This window comes from Crinia signifera, chromosome 6, assembly GCF_055691185.1.
Source record: "Crinia signifera chromosome 6, ASM5569118v1, whole genome shotgun sequence".
NCBI classification, from domain to species: Eukaryota; Metazoa; Chordata; class Amphibia; order Anura; family Myobatrachidae; genus Crinia; species Crinia signifera.
The window spans coordinates 128,186,997-128,209,420 of record NC_139222.1 but is presented as its reverse complement, the minus strand read 5'-3'; the positions used below and the strand labels follow the sequence as shown (position 1 = coordinate 128,209,420).

Here is a 22,424-nt window from a genome sequence, read left to right as displayed (position 1 = left end):
AATCGCCCTCTACCAACGATGCGCATCCTCATCTATATCGTTCATACACACGGAGCGAGTTGAGAGATTGGTTGTTTTAATGGTCAGGAATGCCCAGATCTTTTGCCAAATCTATCCGTGTGTACGCACCTTTATTTTTAGGATTGGAAAAGACACCAAAGTAATGATCGCACAGGTGATCAATTTGAAATATAGTGAAATTAACTGGTTAGGTGACACAATGGAGCTGATATAAAGATAATGGAAGACACAACTTTATACCCCTTTCCCACTGCAGCTCTTAACCGGTATATTGCCGATATTTTAGCCTTTTAAAACGGTTAGAGCTGCAGTGTGAAAGTGCCAGTTTGCATTTAACAGTTACAAATAACCGGTATTTGCAAACGGGTAAAAAGCAGAGCCCTACACGGTTCAGAGCCGTTTTTTATGCAGTATGAACGGCTCTGAACCGGTATATAGGACTCAGGCAGTAGCTATGAGAGCGCAAAGCATATGTAATGAGCCACTCATTACATATGCACTACCCTGTCTTATAGCTACTGTGTGTCCTGCTTTCACACTGCAAACCACTGCAAACCTCTCTGGCTTTGATGGCAGCCCATAGAAGCCAGAGAGGCAGCCCATTAGGGCTGCTTTGAGTGGGTATGCAGTTAGAATCCCGGTGGTCGGAATTCCGGCGTTCAAAATCCCGATGCCGGAATCCCGACCTCCGAAATTCTGATACTTTCTCCCTCTATGGGTGTCCACGACACCCATAGAGGGAGAATAAATTAGTGTGCCGAGAGTAGCAAGGCACCGGGCCCGCTGCGTGGCGAGCGCATCGAGCCCGCAAGGGGGGGTGATCCACACCCCCCTTGTCATGATTTCAGCGGTCGGGATTCCGCCATTGGGATTTTGAACGCCGGGATTCCGACCGCCGGGATTTAGTACCAATCCCCTTCAGTGACTGGCAGGACTGACTTTCAATAGGAAGTCACTGCCAGTCACAGTAAAGCCAGTCCGTCTCACAGACTGAATCTGTCTTCATTACAGTGACGGATATTACCTGGGAGGCTGCAGTCCTGACTATAAATATGGACAGAAGATACTTTAACAGTGATCACTACTTGAAGGAGACCGTCAGGAGCAGAGGTCCATCATTGTGAGGGGAAAAATAAATATTTTAGTTTTATGGAAACAGTCTGTGTGAAACAGATTTAATACATTCCAGAATGCCCAGAATAAACCCATACAGTTGGCATCCCTAGCCTTACTGCTCTGACCAGTCTATGCATGATGCAACAGTTTTAGCTATATTACATGATAAATGGCGGCAATAACAAATTTTCTATCACTGGGATAAGTGGGATGGAAAATTATAGGCATTTAGTCAGTGATCCATTTTATTTATCATGACAAAGTAAGGAATGACCCCAGTAAATTATGTGTACTGCAGTCATGAAATATGGAATGTGTTGACTCAATTCACAGGCAAATAATGGCACTAACATCAAGTGTAGTCACATGACAATGTATTGGTATTATTTTATCAAGCATACAAGCAGGTATAATAGCTGGTAGCTTGTTTGCCAGCTTAATGGACCCAGCTTACAGTATACTGGAAAACCCCTCATGGGAAACCTGATTAATAAAAGTTAGTACTATTGTTAAATCATGACGAGGTATAAGAGCATGTGGTTTTTTATTAATATTTTTAGAAAGTATTTTAGATGTACAGTATTAGTATTAGATGTACAGTATTTTTAAGCAATGCAAATTGTAACATTTTAGTATATGGAGACTTGTGCATCACTAATAACTTTGCTTAGTCCCTGTGATATGAGCTTGGGTTGTATAGGAAAAGACTGGTGGACAAACACTCACATATGCGTGCCTTAACTCTGAGCCTCCTATCCCCGTTCTGCCAGTCGCTGATCAATAACGCAGATATCATTAATCACAGAATCAGCTTATTCAAATCCCCAACTCATTGATCCTGATGAATTTTTAGACAGAATCATTGAATTGAGAATTTCCATTCTGTTGGATTTCCCCAATCCCCTGACCAAGACATTGACAGAAGGGGAATTGCTTTGATAGCTGCCTGATGTATTGGTCCCATTGCAGAAGACTATACACCTACACATAGTAAATGTAGCCATTTTATATGCTGAATTATTATCGTGAAAATGGAACCTATCAATTCCGTAGAAACTGATGATATTACTGAAGTAATAAAGTGATTAGTGACAAAGTGATTATTCTAGTTCATAGTGACTTTTTGGGCCTTATTCTAGTTCACTCTTTCTGACAAAATCCTTCTTAGATGGACAAAACCATGTGCACTGGAGGGGGCAGATGTTACTTGTGCAGAGAAAATTAGATTTGGGTGAATTATTTTGTTTCTGTGCAGGGTAAATACTGACTGCTTTTATTTTTACACTGCAATATAGATCTCACTTTGAAGTAAAACCCCACCCAAATCTAAATCTCTCTGCACAAATTACATCTGCCCCACCTGCAGTGCATCATGTTTACACTGCAATTACTACCGCATGCATTTGTTTCATATATATATATATATATATATATATATACACAAAACAGAAGTACCCAAAGATCCGCGCCTAATCAAGAGTAGCAGCAACTCTGAGAGTCCCCCGTTAGCTGAGACCCAAGACAGATAGAAATACAAGATAGGAACAGAGTGCGCTCAAAGGTGCAAGTACACAACTTTTTACACAATATAAAAATTTTAATAAAAGCCAACAACACGGCTCATAAAAGAATACAGTGATGATACAATCATATATTGGAATCAATCTTGACAGAATGTATGGTAATTCAATAAAACAGCAGGCCCAACGCGTTTCGTCACCCACGTGACTTCCTCAGGGGCAAACGATGACTTGATTATCAAGGCTGTAATTGTTCTTATTGCCGTATCTCAAATTGATTGTACATAGATAATTAAAGTGGATAATGATAATATACCAAAATGACAGAGCTCTTGTCAATAATTGTTGTACACCTTTCCAATATCTCACTCTATTATGGATGCCAGCAGCACAATTCTTTCAACAATCCAATATAACAGGGTCACCGGAAACGAGCTGCACTGTATTCAGTAGAAAAAAAAGTAGATGGCATGACATTGTATGCACAACTGTGCAAAATCAGTTAATTCACACCTCACTTTGCAAACAGATTATGTGCAGAGATAAATAATTAAAGGCAGAGATGAATTATCCTCCTCCACTAAAATGAATAATGAATCAAGGTTAAGCAGACAGATATTGGGAAATTGTTGTTGTAAAACCTTGGCAATTGTTCTACTATGCTGGCTGAGTGTGAGGAATTACATATATAATAAAGGGGCAACAGACCAGGTTACACGCATAAATGTAAATTGGAATGCCTAAGTGTAGTGTGGAGTTGCAAGTATACTAATATGTTGTTATTGTTTGACATGCCCTGTGTATATATAGCACATATTGGGCCTGATTCAGACCCATAAGCAGAAGTGTGGAATTCACTATTCACATGTGCTCAAACGACAAACTATGAATGGGAGGGGTGGGGTTCTTCTATGACTACGGTATCATACTAACATAGACTAATGCTAAGTCTCCATTCTTCATGTAATGTCCTTCAATGAGAATACAACAACTAATCTTATAACACCATGGGGGCTATTCATGAAGCAGTGAAAAGAGTGGAGAAGTGTAGGAGATGTTGCCCATGGCAACCAATCAGCTTTCAAGTAACATTTATTAAGTACATTCTATAAAATAAGTTCTAGCAGCTATTTAGTTGCCACAACTTCTCAACTTGCACATTTCTTCATTCTTTTCACTGCTTCATGAATAGACCCCAATGAGTATTCAGTCAGGTCCATAAATATTGGGACATCAACACAATTATCATATTTTGGGCTCTATATACCACCACAATGGGTTTAAAATGAACCAAACAATATGTGCTTTAACTGCAGACGTTCAGCTTTAATTTGAGGGTATTTACATCCAAATCAGGTGAACGGTGTACAAATTTCAACGGTTTCTATATGTGCCTCCCACTTTTTAAGGGACCAAAAGTAATGGGTTAATCAACTAAAAAGCTATTTCATGGACAGGTGTTGGCTATTCCTTCGTTATTTCATCATATACTAAGCAGGTAAAAGGTCTGGAGTTGATTCCAGTTGTGACATTTGCATTTGGAATCTGTTGCTGTTGACTCTCAATATGAGATCAAAAGAGCTGTCACGATCAGTAAAGCAAGCCATCATTAGGCTGAAAACTCAAAGAAACAAATCAGAGAGATAGCAAAAACATTATGTGTGGCCAAATCAACTGTTTGGAAAAAGAAAGAACACACCGGAGAGCTCAGCAACACCAAAAGACTCGGAAGACCACGGAAAACAACTGTGGTGGATGACAGAATAATTACTTCCCCGGTGAAGAAAAACCCCTTCACAACAGTTGGCCAGATCAAGAACACACTTCAGGAGGTAGGTGTATATGTGTCAAAGTCAACAATCAAGAGAAGACTTTATAAAAGTGAATATAGGGGTGCTGAACGTCTCTCCGACAGTCGGGATTCTGACAGTCATTACTCCGACATCGGAATCCCGACTGCTCCCTTGTGGGGGTCCATGACCCCCATAGAGGGAGAATAAAATAGGTGGCGAGCGCAGCGAGCCTGCAAGGGGCAGTGTAGCGAGCGCAGCGAGCCTGCAAGGGGCTTCATTGCGCTCCCCCCGCTGTGCAGTCGGGATTCCGACGTCAGGCTAATGACTGTCGGAATCCCGACTGTCGGTGTGTTATACCACACCCGAATATAAAGGGTTTATCACAAGATGGAAACCATTGTTTAGCCTCAAAAACAGGAAGACCAGATTAGAGTTTGCCAAACAACATCTAAAAAAGCCTTTACAGTTCTGGAACAACATCCTATGGACAAATGAGACAATGATCAACTTGTACCAGAGTGATGGAAGAGAAGACTATGGAGAAGGAAAGGAACTGCTTATGATCCAAAACATACCACCTCACTAGTGAAACATGGTGCTGGTAGTGTCATGGCATGGGCAGGTATGGCTGCCAATGGAACTATTTCCCTTGTATTTATTGATAATGTGACTGCTGACAAAAGCAGCAGCATGAATTCTGAAGTGCTTTGAGCAATAAAATCTGCTCATATTTAGTGAAATGCTTCAGAACTCATTGGATGGTGCTTCACATTGCAGATGGACCATAACCTGAAGCTAACTGCAAAATCAACCAACAAGTTTTTTAAGGCAAACAAGTGGAATGTTATGCAATGGCCAAGTCACAATCACTTGACCTGATTGAGCATGCATTTCACTTGATGAAGACGAACCTGAAGGGAAAATGCCCCATGAACAAGCAGGAACTGAAGACATTTTCAGTAGAGGCTTGACAGAGCAACACCAGGGATGAAACCAAGCGTCCGGTGATGTCTATGCGTTCCAGACTTCAGGCTGTAATTGACTGCAAAGGATTTGCAACAAAGTATTAAAAAGTAAAAGTTTGATTTAGGATTGTTTAGTTTGTCCCATTATTTTTGGTCCCTTAAAAAGTGGGAGGCGCATATAGAAACTGTTGTCATTCCTAAATCGTTCACCTGATTTGGGTGTATATACTCTCAAATTAAAGCTAAAAGTCTGCAGTTAAAGCACATCTTGTTTGGTTCATTTCAAATCCATTGTGGTGGTGTATAGAGCCCAAAATATGAGAATTGTGTCAATGTCCCAATATTTATGGACCTGAATATATATATGCAGTATATCTTATTGTGAGCTGTCCTGGTCTGAAAAATTGACTTAAAATATAATTTGGGATTAAGTAAGTTTTATTTATATACCTTGTGCTCAAAACCAACTTAATTGCGCATGTGCAGACACAGGGTGCGTGCACCCACAGCAAACTTTTGGTTCGCCAGGTGCATGCACCCTACACGGCGTGCAGGGGGCGGAGAAGGGCGGGGGCACCGGGCTACCCCATTACCATATGGGAACACCCAGCATTTCATGGGCGTTCCCATGAGAACGCTGGGCCGTTCTCATGGTAATGAGGCGGTGACGCGGGTGCGTGCCCATATCCTTCCCAGTGTGTACCTTCCACATCTTTTGATGGTTGGCGACCATCGAAAGGTGTGGGAGGTTACCCACAGCATACGAATTGATGTTTATGCTAAAAATCCATTCGCAGCCTGTGCGGATGAACCCACGCTGCGAGGGGGGGGGCTGGGCAGACATTCCCAGGGTGGGGTTTGGTGGATTTGCAAGGCTGCGAATTTGCAGCCTTGCGAATCCACCAGAATAACCCGCTTAGAGCGGTATTCCATCTTGTCCAGATTTTTCGGCTAGGCATCGCTATTTAATGTGTCCATTGTCAGATGGTTTTTCCGTTGATATAGATTTGGATTTGTTTAAAATCGAATCTGCATCCATGGAAAAACAGTCAAAAATGGCTGCTTTTTCCACTAAAACATTTGTCGATTCATGGGTTCTCCGATCATGCTGATCATTCCGACAGTTAAAAAATTGGAGCTTGGAAGGAATAAGTTGAATGAAAATTGGCAAACAGTGACAATTTCTTTTTCAGACTGTTGGAGAAATTGGCATGGATTGAATGCCCACCTTAGCACTGTGGGCGATATGCCAGTCCGATCCACCTGACTGGACAGCATGGGTGAGATTTAATAGGATGAGAGATTCAGAAAGTGAGAGATTTGGTGAGAAATCTCCAGTTTTTTTAAAGCAGCAATCCTTTACACTTCACAATCTATCTAGTTTTGCAGTGTAAATGATTGCCGCTTTAAAAAAACTGGAGATTTTTTAACCAAATCTCTCACTTTCTGAATCTCTCATCCTATTAAATCTCATCCTATATGTCTCAATATGTAACCATCTAAAGGGAGTGGAACTGTGCTTCTCATTCAAGGTGCAATATGAAGGCACAAAACTGGTTACAATTTTAGAATAAAGAGGCATGATCTCCAAAATACAGAATGAAATGATAATACGCCCAACCGCAAAAAGCGAAAGCCCCAGAAAATCCTCCCTCTCCAGTGTATCCACCCATATTTTAATTTTATTATCATCCTCTGAAGGCAATTTATATTTTTACACTGCTCTGTACAACTAGACACACTAATGCACCTGCTCTGTAGGTGCCCAGTTCCTCCCCTCGGCCTGTGCAAAGGTTTGCTCAACAGCGGAAATCTATGCAATTAGAATTTCCTATGGTACTGTACCTCCATTGTCTTTCTCACAAACTTTTTTGCTAAATGGCTGTATTCTAGTTCTTTAATTTATGGTATCCGATTGTCAGTATCTGTGGAGCGCTAAGGCTATGCAGAAACAGCCAATCCGCCATATACTACACAATGGCCCTTATTCTAGTTCACTCTTTCTGAAAAAATCTTTCTTAAATGGACAAAACCATATGCACTGCAGGGGGGCAGATTTAAAATGTGCAGAGAATTAGATTTGGGTGAGTTATTTTGTTTCTGTGCAGGGTAAATACTGGCTGCTTTATTTTTACACTGCAATATAGATCTCACTTTGAAGTAAAACCCCACCCAAATCTAATTCTCTCTGCACAAGTAACACCTGCCCCACCTGCAGTGCACATGGTTTTGTCCATCTAAGAAAGATTTTGTCAGAAAGAGTGAACTAGAATAAGGACCAATATGCTACTCAGGATTGCACAACCTAGATTTGATGAGTGACATTTACTCTGAAGAGTTTCTAAAACAAGTTATCTGAAAGTCTTCTCTGTAAATGTGTATGTTTGTTAGGACACACACTTGACGTATAATTACTATTACTGTCTTAGAAAGGACATTGGAAGGTCCTGAGTCTTTCCTATGACAAAGCCTTTCCATTGTATGCCATAAAATGTTCATATAGCTATTCAATACCACATTATATTCATCTCCTTATGTATATAACCTACTAAACAAATCCATTAGAGTAGTTATGCCTCAGGAGAATGACCCTTGTGCCATGTTATTGGCTCTAAAGCATTCTTATCACAGAGAGGCCCATACATTGGGCCAGATGCACTAAGCTTCGAAATGTAACAAAATGTAGAGTGATCCAATAAAATGTATTTGCAAAAAAAAAAAAGTAGAGTGATAAACAAGCAACCAATCAGCTCCTGCCTGACATTTTTCAAAAACAGCCTATGACATGTCAGGTAGGAGCTGATTGGCTGGCTGTTTATCCCTCCCCATTCTATCACTTTTGAAGCTTAGTGCTTCTGGCCCATTGTCCTTTCAGTAATTAGGTATAGGCCCAATGACTGAATGATGACGGTTTCTAATTCTTTTTTTTCCTGTTGTTTTGCTTTACTCTGCAGATTCCAGCCGGTCTGGGACGCACATGATCTCTGCAGACGATGCTGAATACCCCCGAGAGTACCGTACTCTCGGTAACGGGACAAGGCGTTTTTCTAATGTGGGACTGGTGCACACTTCAGAGCGCAGACACACTGTGATTGCTGCCCAGAGCCTGGAAGCTCTGACAAATCTACAGAAGTCTGACATGGAAAGGAAGAGAGATGCTTTCATGGATCATCTTAAGAACAAATACCCTCAACATGCTTTGGCTCTCCGCGGGCAGCAGGAGAGGATCCGAGATCAGGTGAGGGCAGTGCATCTCTTATCCTGTCCTAACTGCAGTTAATATGTTTCCTATTTGTTTTAATTATACAGAACCTTGTGTCAGCCAACACATAAAAATCAGCAGTGCTATTTTGTTTTTAATTTACAAATTGTACATTTTGAAAGCTAGCTCCATCCAAGCTGGAATTTCAATCCGTTCCGTAAGTTTCACATAAGTGCAGAATATTGCTTACCTGAGGTCCGACTATCCATGGGGGCCTGAATCTGAGACAGACTGTAACTGAATGCAGTGCCAGTGCCTAGGCTAGTGCAGATGCTGATGGAATACTGATGTGAACGGGGACATTTACCAAAATGGATTCGTAGAAAAAAGGTGTATTCGTAGGGAGAAATACACCTTTTTTTTACGAATTTGTATTTTCGGGATTTACAATCCCAAAAATACAACAATTCGTAGTCCTAAAGATGGAACATTCGTATTTGTAGTTACAAATACGAATGCCCTACACCATCGATAGGATACGACAGAAATCACCATTCAAAAGAATGGTGGTTTCTGATTTACTAAGCAGCCGTACTGACAATACGGCTGCTTAGTGGTGTGAAACACCCACGCAAATACGACAGGAAAATAGAACACCATTTTCCTGTTCTATTTGCGTTTTAGCCTGCACGGATCAGTCAGATCCGTGCAGGCTACAGTGTAAAAAAATAGAAAAATAAATAAATAAAGAAAAAAAAGGCGTGGGGTCCCCCCCACAGCCATAACCAGCACCAGGCTGAAGGAGCCGGGGCCGGTAATCAGGGAGCCCGACAAATAGGGGTTCCCCGATTTTTAACAACCAGCCCCAGGCTCCAGGTCCGGGGCTGGTTCCCAAAATACGGGGGACAAAATGAGTAGGGGTCCCCCGTATTTTAAGAACCAGCCCCAGGCACAACCAGCCGGCAGGGTAATGTCACAGCCGGGGGACACTTATAATATAAGGTCCCGCGGCCAAAACATTCTCCCTACCGACCAGTCAGCCTGGCCAGGGGCCCTGGGGGAGTGGGGACCCCCCCAATGAAGGGGTCCCCCCCCTCCAGGACTTACCTGACCAGGCTGAAGCCTGGTGCTGTCCTCGATGCCCCTGGGCGGTGGGCATCGAGCTGATAAATGTTGTAAAAAAAAAGATGAACCTATTGTTTTTTACTGTGGCACTACAAGTGCCAGCAAGCCTCCCCAGCAAGCTGGGACTTGGAGAACCACAAGTCCCAGCCTGCTGGGCATTAAAGGGCCCGCTGGCACTTGTAGTTCTACAGTTAAAAAAATAGTGCACAAAACACACTGACACACTTTTAAAATAAAACTTTATTACACACAAAGCCCACACATACTAATACTTACCTATCTTCTTCCCATAGGTCGCCCTGGTCCTGTGTCGGCGTCTTCTGGTCCTGTGTCGTCTTCTTCCTCCATGTCGACCGTCGCTGTCGCCGTCCGGATCCGACGAAATCCATTTGGGAAGCTGTGGAAGGAAACCATACTCACCTGTCCCAGCGCGACGTAGTCCAGGTAAGGGTCTTTGCAAAAAAACAAAACGAACACCCGAATCCAGCCGGACAAGCAGGGAGCCGCACGGTGTTTACATCGTGCGGCTCCGCCTCCCGAATGCCGCTATTGGCCGCCTTGCGGCCTAGCGGCCAATTTAGGAGCCGCTAGGCCGCAAGGCGGCCAATAGCGGCATTCGGGAGGCGGAGCCGCACGATGTAAACACCGTGCGTCTCCGTCAGTCCGGTCTGGTTTCGGGGTGTCGGTTTGTTTTTTTGCAAAGACCCTTACCTGGACTACGTCGCGCTGGGACAGGTGAGTATGGTTTCCTTCCACAGCTTCCCAAATGGATTTCGTCGGATCCGGACGGCGACAGTGACGGTCGACATGGAGGAAGAAGACGACACAGGACCAGAAGACGCCGACACAGGACCAGGGCGACCTATGGGAAGAAGATAGGTAAGTATTAGTATGTGTGGGCTTTGTGTGTAATAAAGTTTTATTTTAAAAGTGTGTCAGTGTGTTTTGTGCACTATTTTTTTAACTGTAGAACTACAAGTGCCAGCGGGCCCTTTAATGCCCAGCAGGCTGGGACTTGTGGTTCTCCAAGTCCCAGCTTGCTGGGGAGGCTTGCTGGCACTTGTAGTGCCACAGTAAAAAACAATAGGTTCATCTTTTTTTTACAACATTTATCAGCTCGATGCCCACCGCCCAGGGGCATCGAGGACAGCACCAGGCTTCAGCCTGGTCAGGTAAGTCCTGGAGGGGGGGGACCCCTTCATTGGGGGGGTCCCCACTCCCCCAGGGCCCCTGGCCAGGCTGACTGGTCGGTAGGGAGAATGTTTTGGCCGCGGGACCTTATATTATAAGCGTCCCCCGGCTGTGACATTACCCTGCCGGCTGGTTGTGCCTGGGGCTGGTTCTTAAAATACGGGGGACCCCTACTCATTTTGTCCCCCGTATTTTGGGAACCAGCCCCGGACCTGGAGCCTGGGGCTGGTTGTTAAAAATCGGGGAACCCCTATTTGTCGGGTTCCCTGATTTTTAATTACCGGCCCCGGCTCCTTCAGCCTGGTGCTGGTTTCGGCTGTGGGGGGGACCCCACGCCGTTTTTTTTTTTAATTTATTTATTTTTTCTATTTTTTTTTACACCTTGCAGCCTGCACGGATCTGACTGATCCGTGCAGACTGCTAGAAATAATTCGTATTAGCGGCCGTATATACGGCCGCTAATACGAATCATTACACCATCGGAGGGTTACAAAGCAGTCGTATATGACTGCTTTGTAACTGATCCTCCGGAACACGACTTTGCATACGACTTAAACAGTCGTATGCAGTCGTAGGGAAACTACCAATACGAAAAACTAGGTTTTTCATATTGGTAAATTTCCCCCGGAGGGTCTAGAACCAACTGTACTAATGCATACAGGGGTGCAGAAAATGGGCATCTAAGGGCTTGCGCCGGTGTACACTAGAGCACAAGGGGAAGGCTGAAACTAACATGTATATATTATAGCACTCGCGGCTCTGGCAATTGGCTCTATTGCGGATACATCATTCTCTTAATCAGGCCCTGTGTGTATAACAGAAAATGTCAGGCCTCTGTCAGATAGGCATTGTGGGACTCTTCTCTTCCTCAGCATATCTGCAGCTGTGAGCACAGCCTCCCCTGATCTCGGCAATATAGGGGAAGGCATAGAATGTGGAATATCACCAGGCACCAGGTTGTTTAATGTTATGGAATATTCACCTTAAAATATGTTGCCGCAAAAACGATATATTTTACATTCAATAACAGTATATCAGTATAGCTACATGTGCATAAATGTATATGATTTCTATAGAGATCCCTTAGGATATTTCAGACCAGATCAAACATTGAGCTTTCAGCAACCTTTTTTTACCGTAGGTTGTCATAATGTCCTTTTTTTTTCCGTTTATGACATCAACATTCCAATTTCTATTACAATGCGGTCCCCTGGCATCCACCAGCGTCCTGATGACAATTTCAGAATATAAATTGAAACGTTGATCTCATAAACGGTCTCTGCCTGGATTTATTGTCACATAGGCTACAGGTGCAGGTGTGGAGAAAATGCTGCAAATACCTTTCCAAAATAGAAGTGTTAATAGTTTATTTTTATTTTTTTACAAGATGCACTGAAGGAACAGGGGAGAAATATTAATCAAATCAATATTTGGTGGGACCATCCCTTGCCTTCAAAACAGCATCAATTCTTCTAGGTACACTTGCACACAAAGTAGCAGTTTTTGAAGGAATGCTGCCAACCACTGCATCTATGGCACTCAATTCTGACTGTTACTTTGGGGGTTATTCTAGTTCACTCTTTCTGACAAAATCCTTCTTAGATGGACAAAACCATGTGCACTGCAGGTGGGGCAGATGTTACTTGTGCAGAGAGAGTTAGATTTGGGTAGGGGTTTTACTTCAAAGTTAGATCTATATTGCAGTGTAAAAATAATGCAGTCAGTATTTACCCTGCACAGAAACAAATAACTCACCCAAATCTAATTCTTTCTGCACAAGTTACAGCTGCCCCCCTGCAGTGCACATGGGTTTCCCAGTAGAATGATTTTGTCAGAAAGAGTGAACTAGAATGAGGCCCTTTGTTCTTCTTCAAAAGAGAATGAACAGCACATCTTTAAACGCCAGTCTGCTTTGAAATCTTTGCTGATGAAGTATAACTACCTTGTGTTGTTGCTGTGCTCAATCTTGCCATGGTCAAAGTCCTGTGACATGAGACAGCATTAACTTTGTAGCAGAGATTGACTGTTTGTCACCCAGCTGTTTCTGTTCCAGTTATACCTCTTTCACATCGCAAATGCCGGGTCGCCCCCTAGATTTGGACCCGGTTCCAGCCCGGGAGTGACCTGGCATTTGCGATAAATCATAGACTGTCAGCACCCAGCATATGCTGACATCAGATGGGGGTGGGACGGAGCAGCGGCGCATCATGCGGGGAGGAGGAAGGGGAGGTGGCAGAACTGACGCTGCTGCCTCCATAGCCGTGAACGGGACCCGGATCGCACGACCCGAGGTTGACATTCAGACTGCCAAGCAACCCACGCAGACCTAAGGCCTAAAGAGATTACTTACTTCATAATTTCTAATGATTATACTTTCATTTTAATTATAAGGCACCACAAGTGGTTCGCAACACCATACATACAGTATGGCACACATTACAACTTACAGGGTACACAGAACTAAACAATACAGTAATTAAAAACTAAAACAGGACACACGCAAATATTTCAGATTGGAAAACAGAGCAATCCCAAATAGAATGATTCCAGTTCCAGTTGACTTTTCTTTTGGAACTTCTGGAAACCATGTACTGTATGCAGATCATTCCAGCTATTGCTGGAGGAAACAGCATGTCTCCCTTTTCTGGTTATGGCTCCAATACAGATGTCTCTATGTAAGTTTGACAGTTGTTAAAGTATGTTTCTGGGAATTGTGCCAGAATTCCTGCCAAGGTCTAAAATAGTTATATAGTAGGCTCCCACAAACTTATCTAAGCATGGCATAGGATCAGTACTGCTGAATGTCTTGTTATTCAGCCATCGTAATCCACACAGTCCTCTTTCATTTTTAGGGCCCAGCATGGTATTGACACCTCTATCATCTCATCTGTTCTGAGTCCCATCAGGTGTTAAAAAGACTTTAACCCCTTCACGACATTTGACGTATATATACGTCATGGCCGGGAAGTACTTCCCGACCGTTGACGTATATATACGTCATGGCTTAAAACTGTCACTGCGTCTAGACGCAGTGACAGAGGGACGATGTCTGCTGTCCCTGACAGCAGACATGTCCGTGCATGCCCAGGGGGGGCGGCGATGCCGCCCCCCCGTCGGCGATCGCTGTGATTGGCTGTTCATTGTGAACAGCCATTCACAGCGTTTTCTGTGTCACCGGCGAATAACGTTCGCCGGTGACACGGGATCGGAGGTGATTGGTGCTGTAAAGTACAGCACCAATCACCGCGGGGTGTAAGGGTGACACTGGTGTCACCCCACCTCACCCCTCCCGCCCCCAAAGGCCGTGATTGGTTCGTCGGACCGACGGACCAATCACAGCCATGGAGGGGGGTTTAAACTAACGGTGACTGCACTGCAGACGCCATTCCGGTCTGGAATAGCGTGCAGTGCGGTCACCGTGCCCAGCTGCCGCCTATACTGACCAGAACCCATCCAAAATACTTACCTGATCATTGAGATTGCTTATGCTTGTGACATCTTGTGACATCCTGTGACATCTTGTGCTGCTGCGATTTATTAGATAGAGAGAGAGTTAGAGAGAGAGAGATAGAGAGAGATAGAGAGAGATAGAGAGGCCTAGTGCTATATTTTGTGCTGCTGCAGTGTGATAGAGCTATAGATAGAGAGATAGAGAGAGATAGAGAGAGATAGAGAGAGAGAGATAGAGAGAGAGATAGTGACAGATTGTGCTATATATTTTTTATATAACTGAAAGAGATAGAGAGAGATAGAGAGGCCTAGTGCTATATTTTGTGCTGCTGCAGTGTGATAGAGCTATAGATAGATAGAGAGAGATAGAGAGAGATAGAGAGAGAGAGATAGAGAGATAGTGACAGATTGTGCTATATATTTTTTTTATAACTGACTGCTGCCCCCCCTTTTGTGCTGATCAGTATAAATTAACTGATCAGCAACTTTTTGGGGGCGCAGGTTTTTTTTTATATATAGATATACCTGTCAGTGCTGCTGCTGCAGTGTCATAGAGTGATAGATAGTGAGAGATAGAGAGATAGAGAGAGATAGTGACAGAGAGTGATAGAGAGTGCTAAATTTTGTGTCTGCTGCCCCCGCCTTTTGTGCTGATCACTATATCTGAGGTGATCAGCAACTTTTTGGGGGTACAGAGGTTTTTTTTTTTATATATACCTGTCAGTACCACCAAAGGTTGTGCACCTGCTGCCCCTCACTGGTAATCAGTGTCGCATCACTGATCACCTTTTTTTATTTTTTGTGAGTGCTGTGGGGTCTTTTTTACATTTTTTTTTTTACACACACTGTGATTTTGTGTGTGTCCTGTGGCCACTGTGCGCTGATCAGTGACGTACATCACTGATCAGCTTTTTCGGCACAGGGTTGATCTATTTTATTTTTTTTTTAATCAAATTCCTGTTGCCTTTGAGCGCTGTTCAGTGACGGACGTTACTGACCAACATCTGTGCTCAATTTTTGGCGCAGGACCTTTTTTTTTTTTTAACCCCTTCCATTTTTTTTTTTTTTAACCCCTTCCATTTTTTTTTTTAACCCCTTCCATTTTTTTTTTTAACCCCTTCCATTTTTTTTTTTTTTGAACCCTTCAATTTTTTTATTTTTGTATTTTTTTTTTTTCTGCACTACATACATACACACTACATACCCCCCGGGTTGAAATAAAGTTTGTACCCCCCCCCTACACTATACACGTGTTGAAACATTTCACTACCAGTAACACAAAAATATAAATGGCATCCCAAATGTCATCCCAAATGTCGTCCCAGTCATCCAGGAGAATGTATTCGGTGGAGGAGGCATATGCCATGCTTGCCTCTGACTCTGACACAGCCAGTGAGGCAAGCGGGGAATTTGAAGGATTTGTCTTAAGCTCCTCTTCCTCCTCTGATGATGAGGGACCCCCTCAAAGACGCCCCCGTAGAGCAGCTGAGACCCCCCCCCCAATAATTGATCTCGTATGGACCCCACCACCAGACAATTTTGAGCCCCAGGTTCCTGAGTTTTTGGCCATCCCAGGAATCCAATTTGATTCAACAGGTCTCAGAGAAATTGACATTTTTAAATTATTTTTCTCTGATGATTTTATAAATTTAATGGTGGACCAAACTAATTTATATGCCCAGCAGTTTATTGCTCAAAACCCCACGTCATCATTTGCTAGGTGGACCCCTGTAGATGCAGTAGAGATGATGACGTTTTGGGGTCTGGTGTTACATATGGGCATAGTAAAAAAGCCACAAATTAGGCAATATTGGAGTACAGATGTTCTGTACAGCACCCCATTTCACCGTATGGCCATGCCCCGGGCTCGTTTTGAGGCAATCCATAAATTTATACATTACACCGATAATGCACAGTGCCCACCCAGAGATGATCCCACCTTTGACAGGCTATTCAAAGTCAGGCCGGTCATTGATCATTTCAGTGCCAAATTTGCAGAGCTATACATCCCTGATAAATGTATTAGTATCGACGAGTCCCTTATACATTTTAAAGGAAGGGTTAAATTCCGCCAGTACCTTCCCAGTAAGAGGGCAAGGTATGGGATAAAAATGTATAAGCTGTGTGAAAGCACCACAGGGTACACCCACAAGTTTAGGGTATATGAAGGGAAGGATTCAAGAATTGAACCACCAGAATGCCCCCCCTCCCTCGTAGGTGTTAGTGGAAAAATTGTCTGGGATTTAATGCACCCCTTCCTGGATAAGGGTTATCACCTCTATGTGGATAACTTTTACACCAGCATCCCCCTGTTTAAGGCCCTTGGTTCAAGAGGTACAGCAGCTTGCGGTACTGTGCGCAAGAACCAAAGAGGCCTCCCCAAAACGCACATTGCCCAAGTATTGAGAAGGGGTGAAAGCAGGGGAATATGCACCGAAAATATGTTGTTGGTCAAATATAAGGACAAGAGGGATGTCCTTATACTGACAACAATTCATGGAGACAGTACCACCTCTATCCCTGTACGAGGTACCAGTACCCACACCTCAAAACCAAATTGTATCCTAGATTACAATAAGTACATGGGTGGAGTGGATCTTTCAGATCAGGTACTGAAGCCGTACAGTGCCCTGCGGAAAACAAATATCTGGTACAAGAAGCTGGCCGTGTATATCATCCAGATGGCACTGTATAACGCTTACGTGCTATTCCGTTCTACCGGCCAGAGGGGGACATTTATGCACTTTCAAGAGGAAGTCATAAAGAGCCTAACATTTGGGAATCAGCAGGCAGAGGGCCCCAGTACTTCTAGTACTGGCCCCCGTATTGTACCAGGGCAGCATTTTCCCAACGAAATCCCCTCCACTGCAAGAAAGGGCAGGACACAAAAAAGGTGCAAAGTTTGCTATAAAAAGGGAATAAGAAAGGAAACTATTTTCCACTGTGAAACTTGCCCCGACAAACCCGGCCTATGTATAAAGGAGTGTTTCAAAATATACCACACATCTATGGATTATTAGGTTCATCATTTCACCGTGCTTCGGGGGTCTTGCTAATGCCACATAGCACCCACCATTCATTCCACCAGAATCTGAGCTGCAAAAACCAAAAATCACTCCTTCCCTTCTGAGTCCTGCCATGCACCCAACTGGTATTTTTTGGTCACATGTGAGGCATTGCCGTACTCTGGAGAAATGGGGGCACAGATTTTGGGGTGCTTTGTCTCCTTCATTCCTTGTGAAAATGAAAAATTTTGAGCCAGAAGTACATTTTTGTGTAAAAAAATGTATTTTTTTCATTTTCACTGCCCAGTTGTACCAAAATTGATGAAACCCCTGGGGGTTTGAAATGTACACTATACCCCTAGATGAATTCCCTGAGGGGTGTAGTTTGCAAAATGGGGTCACTTGTGGGGGGGTTCCACTGTATTGGTAATGCAACATAGCACCCACCATTCATTCCACCAAAATCTGTGCTGCAAAATCCAAAAATCACTCCTTCCCTTCTGAGTCCTGCCATGCACCCAACTGGTATTTTTTGGTCACATGTGAGGCATTGCCGTACTCTGGAGAAATGGGGGCACAGATTTTGGGGTGCTTTGTCTCCTTCATTCCTTGTGAAAATGAAAAATTTTGAGCCAGAAGTACATTTTTGTGTAAAAAAATGTATTTTTTTCATTTTCACTGCCCAGTTGTACCAAAATTGATGAAACCCCTGGGGGTTTGAAATGTACACTATACCCCTAGATGAATTCCCTGAGGGGTGTAGTTTGCAAAATGGGGTCACTTGTGGGGGGGTTCCACTGTATTGGTGCTTTGGGAGTCTTGCTAATGCAACATAGCACCCACCATTCATTCCACCAAAATCTTTGCTGCAAAATCCAAAAATCACTCCTTCCCTTCTAAGTCCTGCCATGCACCCAACTGGTATTTTTTGGTCACATGTGAGGCATTGCCGTACTCGGGAGAAATTGGGGCACAGATTTTGGGGTGCTTTGTCTCCTTCATTCCTTGTGAAAATGAAAAATTTTGAGCCAGAACTGCATGTTTGTGTAAAAAAATGTAATTTTCCATTTTCACATCCCAGTTGTACCAAAATTGGTGAAACCCCTGGGGGTTTGAAATGTACACTATACCCCTAGATGAATTCCCTGAGGGGTGTACTTTGCAAAATGGGGTGACTTGTGGGGGGGTTCCACTGTATTGGTGCTTTGGGAGTCTTGCTAATGCAACATAGCACCCACCATTCATTCCACCAAAATCTTTGCTGCAAAATCCAAAAATCACTCCTTCCCTTCTAAGTCCTGCCATGCACCCAACTGGTATTTTTTGGTCACATGTGAGGCATTGCCGTACTCGGGAGAAATTGGGGCACAGATTTTGGGGTGCTTTGTCTCCTTCATTCCTTGTGAAAATGAAAAATTTTGAGCCAGAACTGCATGTTTGTGTAAAAAAAATGTAATTTTCCATTTTCACATCCCAGTTGTACCAAAATTGGTGAAACCCCTGGGGGTTTGAAATGTACACTATACCCCTAGATGAATTCCCTGAGGGGTGTACTTTGCAAAATGGGGTGACTTGTGGGGGGGTTCCACTGTATTGGTGCTTTGGGAGTCTTGCTAATGCAACATAGCACCCACCATTCATTCCACCAAAATCTTTGCTGCAAAATCCAAAAATCACTCCTTCCCTTCTGAGTCCTGCCATGCACCCAACTGGTATTTTTTGGTCACATGTGAGGCATTGCCGTACTCGGGAGAAATTGGGGCACAGATTTTGGGGTGCTTTGTCTCCTTCATTCCTTGTGAAAATGAAAAATTTTGAGCCAGAACTGCATGTTTGTGTAAAAAAATGTTATTTTCCATTTTCACATCCCAGTTGTACCAAAATTGGTGAAACCCCTGGGGGTTTGAAATGTACACTATACCCCTAGATGAATTCCCTGAGGGGTGTACTTTGCAAAATGGGGTGACTTGTGGGGGGGTTCCACTGTATTGGTGCTTTGGGAGTCTTGCTAATGCAACATAGCACCCACCATTCATTCCACCAAAATCTTTGCTGCAAAATCCAAAAATCACTCCTTCCCTTCTAAGTCCTGCCATGCACCCAACTGGTATTTTTTGGTCACATGTGAGGCATTGCCGTACTCGGGAGAAATTGGGGCACAGATTTTGGGGTGCTTTGTCTCCTTCATTCCTTGTGAAAATGAAAAATTTTGAGCCAGAACTGCATGTTTGTGTAAAAAAATGTAATTTTCCATTTTCACATCCCAGTTGTACCAAAATTGGTGAAACCCCTGGGGGTTTGAAATGTACACTATACCCCTAGATGAATTCCCTGAGGGGTGTACTTTGCAAAATGGGGTGACTTGTGGGGGGGTTCCACTGTATTGGTGCTTTGGGAGTCTTGCTAATGCAACATAGCACCCACCATTCATTCCACCAAAATCTTTGCTGCAAAATCCAAAAATCACTCCTTCCCTTCTAAGTCCTGCCATGCACCCAACTGGTATTTTTTGGTCACATGTGAGGCATTGCCGTACTCGGGAGAAATTGGGGCACAGATTTTGGGGTGCTTTGTCTCCTTCATTCCTTGTGAAAATGAAAACTTTTGAGCCAGAACTGCATGTTTGTGTAAAAAAATGTAATTTTCCATTTTCACATCCCAGTTGTACCAAAATTGGTGAAACCCCTGGGGGTTTGAAATGTACACTATACCCCTAGATGAATTCCCTGAGGGGAGTACTTTGCAAAATGGGGTGACTTGTGGGGGAGGTTCCTAACTTTTAGCACTTATGGTGCCTAGAAACCTACATGGTGCCTAAAAAAAAATCTCATAAAAAGGAGGCTCCAAAATCAAGTAGGTGCTCCTTCTATTATGAAGCCTGTGGTTTGGTCAACGTGCACACTAGGGCCACATATAGGATATTTTTGAAAACAAAAGAATTGGGGGAATCAATTTTTAGTCACATTTCTCTAGTAAAATCTACTGTATTCGTTAGAAAAATGTATTAAAATTGAAACTCTGCAAAAAAAAAGAAATTTTGAAATTTCACCTACACTTTGTTTTAATTCCTGTGAAACACCTAAAGGGTTAACAAACTTCCAAAATGCTGTTTTGAATACTGTGAGGGGTGCAGTTTTTGAAATGGCATCATTTATGGGGGTGTCTCACATACAAGTCCCTCAAAGTCACATCAGAACTGAACTGGTCCCTAAAAAAATCAGTGTTTGAAATTTTCATGAAAATTTGAGAATTTGCTATTCATATTGTAAGCCTCCTAGTGTCCAAAAAAATTAAAAGGAAGTTGAAATAATGATGGAAACATAAAGTAGACATATGGTCTATGTTAGTTATTAACTATTTTGAGTGGTATGATTATTTGTCTCACAAGCAGAAAATTTCACATTTTGCAAATTGCTAAATTTTCCATTTTTTCACGATATTTTAAAATTTTTCACAAAAAAACACAGACTGTATCGACGAAAATTTACCACTAACTTGAAGTACAATGTGTCACGAGAAAACAATCTCAAAATCACTGGGATAAGTAAAAGCAAAAAAAAGTTATCCCCACTTAAGTGAGACATGTCAGATTTGAAAAAAAGGGCTCTGTCATGAAGGCACAAACTGGCTCTGTCATGAAGGGGTTAAAACATTTTGTAATGTTTGCTAAATAGAGCATTGTCTGCGTGTTCGCATCCAAGTCAGGAGCACCTGAAGGTCTTATTTCCAGTTCCAAATCTCTTTCTCCTGGGCAAATGTGTAGGTGTTCTCCTTACTTTGCAACACGCTAGGTGGTTTTAGCACAGCCATTTCCCTATTTAGTAATTAGTATTTTGGTGTGTTTGATGTAGTTTCAGTTTCTGTTCATCTGTTTAATTGCCCCCAAAGCAAGTCTGTTTTCCCATGTACTACGCGGGCAGGAAGCATTTCATACAATCTGGTTTTGTGCTTTCTTCTGCTTGTTGATTTTGTCTTGTCCAATGGAGCCACTAGGTCCTTACATTACATCCCTTTATGAACAAGTATAATTACTGTACTGTATCTTAACTGGCTGTTGGAATTCACATCATCCGTGTTTGTGCACACCTTTATTCCTGTGAAAATGTAGCTTTAAGGTAAGCCTCAGTGCATAACTATTTGGTAAAAGAAGATTTGTTATAAAGCATACCTCCCAACTTTGTAGCTCGCGCGAGCGCCCAAAAAGGGGGCGCGGCTTAGGTAAATGAGGGGCGCTGCTTATGCAAATGAGCCGCGTCCCCGTTTTCGGCCGGGAATAGACGCTGTGCACATGCGCACAGCGTCTATTCTGTCAAATTGGGGGGGGCTCCCAACTGCCCCCCCCCCCGCAGCGAGACACCTCCGGCCGCAGGTGGGACAGCGGGACAGGACCCGGTAATCGGGACTGTCCCGCTGAAATCGTGAGTGTTGGGAGGTATGATAAAGCCATTGAGGGGGCGTGTCATGCTCCACCCAAAGGGAGTGTCTAATTCCATATATGGAGAGATTGTGAAAAGAGATTGTGAACGTGGCACCTAGAAGCGTGGGTGTGCACTGCTACATCTGAGATGAATCTTTTAAAGTGACTTATATGTAAATGTAGATGAGCCCCAAAGCAGTTAGTAAGTTCTACTATACTTCGTAAAGTGCTGGGAAATGGTGCTGATGATTCAATGTAAATGTATCTATCTCTCATTCCTTTTTTCCCAAAAAATTTAACAGTGTAATGTGGGTTAGGTGAAATGAGGGAGATTGCTAGACTAATGAGGGAGTGAGGGAGATTGCTGTTATTTCAGGGAGTCCCCTGCAGAATGCAGGAGTGTAGGCAGCTATGAACCAGCACCAACCAGAACCATTACACCACCAAACATTCTTACTTTGTAGCATCACACCAAGGCTGAGATATGAAAAAATAACAGTTGATGCTCATGCAGGAAAAGGTTGGATAAAATGGGACATTTCTCACTCTACCCCACACGCCATCATGTTCACCATTATACTAAAATAGTGGCAGAGTGTTTTAGCAGTTATCTCAGCCT

The 22,424-nt window shown here is 43.1% G+C and overlaps 1 protein-coding gene across 8 annotated transcripts in view; it reads left to right on the top strand.

Annotated features, from left to right (window-relative positions):
* Window positions 1–22,424, top strand: part of SRCIN1 (SRC kinase signaling inhibitor 1) — a 375,505-nt gene that overhangs the window by 138,209 nt on the left and 214,872 nt on the right. For all 8 annotated transcript variants that reach the window (XR_014444468.1, XM_083147133.1, XM_083147128.1 and 5 more), the window contains exon 2: window positions 8,370–8,653. Coding sequence is in view for 7 of the 8 variants with exons in the window: in XM_083147133.1 (XP_083003259.1) it covers window positions 8,370–8,653 (284 nt within the window). In the remaining variant the exon portion in view is untranslated. The remainder of the gene's footprint in view (window positions 1–8,369; window positions 8,654–22,424) is intronic.